This window comes from Lycium barbarum, chromosome 8, assembly GCF_019175385.1.
Source record: "Lycium barbarum isolate Lr01 chromosome 8, ASM1917538v2, whole genome shotgun sequence".
NCBI classification, from domain to species: domain Eukaryota; kingdom Viridiplantae; phylum Streptophyta; class Magnoliopsida; order Solanales; family Solanaceae; genus Lycium; species Lycium barbarum.
Window position 1 is genome coordinate 105,441,369 of NC_083344.1, and position 2,283 is coordinate 105,443,651.

Here is a 2,283-nt window from a genome sequence, read left to right on the forward strand (position 1 = left end):
GAAAGTGCGTGGGGTTGTGGGAATTGTTGGGGTTTGGTGGTTGGAGGTGGGTTAGGTGGTTGTAGGGTGGTTGGTGAAATGTCAATTGTAGACTTATTTTCGCTACTTTGATTAGGAAAGTCATTTTCCTTATTTTTAAGAAACTTGTTTTCCTAAATAAAATGGTTTCCAAAATTTTTGACCAAACGAACATGAGAAAATTGGAAAACCGAACACACCCAAAATGTCTTCATATCAGAGTTTAGCAATTTAATTATTCTTGTAGTCCGATTAATTATAGGCTTATATATTTTTAATTGTCTAATTAAAATGAATGCTTGCTTTTTGAGCATGAGTGACATTTCATTAATGTTTCTACAAACGTAGCTGTGTTTAGCCCATTTAGCGAGGGAAATCATTCATTTGTCTTGACTATTCCTATCGATTGGGCGTAACAGGAATATTGATATTTTGTGAAAACTTCTTGAAGTGCACTAGAACTATACATAAAATATTTGCACATATCTGTATAAAATATGTACTCGTAAAGAATTAACTAATTTATGCAGCATAGGATTAATTAAACAGTCTTTTTTTCGTCCCTCATTCTTGGACAGTACGCTCATGCAAAAAAGGACCCCGGAGAATACTGGAGAGCTGTGATGAAAGACGAGCCAATGCCTGAAGCAATCCAACATCTTATACCTCGACCACATTCAATTCCTCTCTCCAAAGAGGAAGCTGATTGTCACACATCATCTTCTGTTGGAGGTCGTGAAGCCTTTGAACCAAGGCCTAATGTATCTGTCTACCATGACGACACCAAGCTCAAAGATGCTGAGAAATCAGTATTCTCGAAAGATTTCGAGCCAAGGCCAAACGTATCTAGTTACCATGATGATGACACTAGTCTCAAACAAGAAATGTACTTTGCTGAAGATTTTGAGCCAAGGCCAAATGTTTCTGTGTACTATGATTGATATGTCCCATATAAAGGGTGCTGTGTGTCTTCCTGCTTTTGTGCATTCCTTTTGTGTGTGCCTCTCAATGTTAAGTGATCTACTCATGAAATTAAAAAAAATACTTGTTGGTTGTATTAAAGTGTCTATTGAATTTAATACAACAACAATAACAATATACCCATTGTAGTCCCACAAGCGTGGTTTGGGGAGGGTAGGATGTACGCAGACTTTACCCCTACATTTTATGGGATAGAGAGGCTGTTTTTATAGGCCCTCAGCTCAAAAGAAAAGAAGAATTCAAAGCAGTGTAGAAAAAAAAATAAGACGGCAAAATAACAGGATACAAAGCACATGAAGCGACATATAATCATAAACATTGAAGAACAAAGAAACTACACGATTACTAAATAATGCTGCTAATAAGGAGAAGCAGAGAAGAGACTAGCCCCCTGCCTATCCCACATGAAGTATGACAACACTCGGCTAACAAACCTTCCTGTCACACCCCAAACTTAGGGAGGCGTGACCGTCACCCGATGCCTTACTTGACCGAGCGAATCAACCTGTAACTCATGAAACTAGAACATATACGAACAATCTAGGCCGACAAGGCCGTTCTGTAAAATAATCAATACCATCTTCGACCGACAAGGCCGTACTCAGGATAATCCGTAAATGACAACTGTATCAACTAACATGGGATCAACCCGAACGATACACACACACACACACACACAGATATATATATATATATATATATATTTATATATATATATATATATATATATATATATATTGTTATACCCCATTTTAACCGGGTTGAAGCGGAGTACAACATATTGGTGATTCCTATTTGTTTTATTTTAAGGAGTCGCCACCTAATTGATTTTAAGGTGAATTAGGGCACCTAATTATTAACTAAGGTAAAGCTAACTAAACCTCCGTTAATAGTCTGCTTAATCAGTGTGATTCTAGGTAAGGGTTCTATATTATCCTAAAGGGAAGGGGTTAGGCATCCTTTAGAATCCGTTAACTACGGTTATCCGGCCAAACTTAGGTTAATTAATTGAGGTTTAAAATTTAAGAAAATAGCTTTTGAGAAAGAAAAAAAAACTTATAGCTAACAAAGTTTAAAATATTATTATATGAATGATGCACTCTATATGGTGAAAATAAGTACTTAATGTTCAGAGCAGTAATCCTAAATGATAGAATCTACCCCTTTCTAATCCTACATGAATCATAGGTTCTCCACCTAATTAGCAATCATAAAAATGGATGAAAGAAAATGAATGATATGGAAAAAAAAAGAATAAAATGTTACAGGCGGCCTCTGACGAGT

The 2,283-nt window shown here is 36.2% G+C and overlaps 1 protein-coding gene across 1 annotated transcript; it reads left to right on the top strand.

Annotated features, from left to right (window-relative positions):
• The first annotated feature begins 250 nt into the window (after positions 1–250).
• On the top strand, positions 251–1,080 carry LOC132606528 (organ-specific protein S2-like). The gene has a single exon (XM_060320080.1). It carries the CDS (start codon positions 642–644, stop codon positions 957–959), a length of 318 nt encoding a protein of 105 aa, XP_060176063.1. The 5' UTR covers positions 251–641; the 3' UTR covers positions 960–1,080.
• The last annotated feature ends 1,203 nt before the right edge of the window (positions 1,081–2,283 follow it).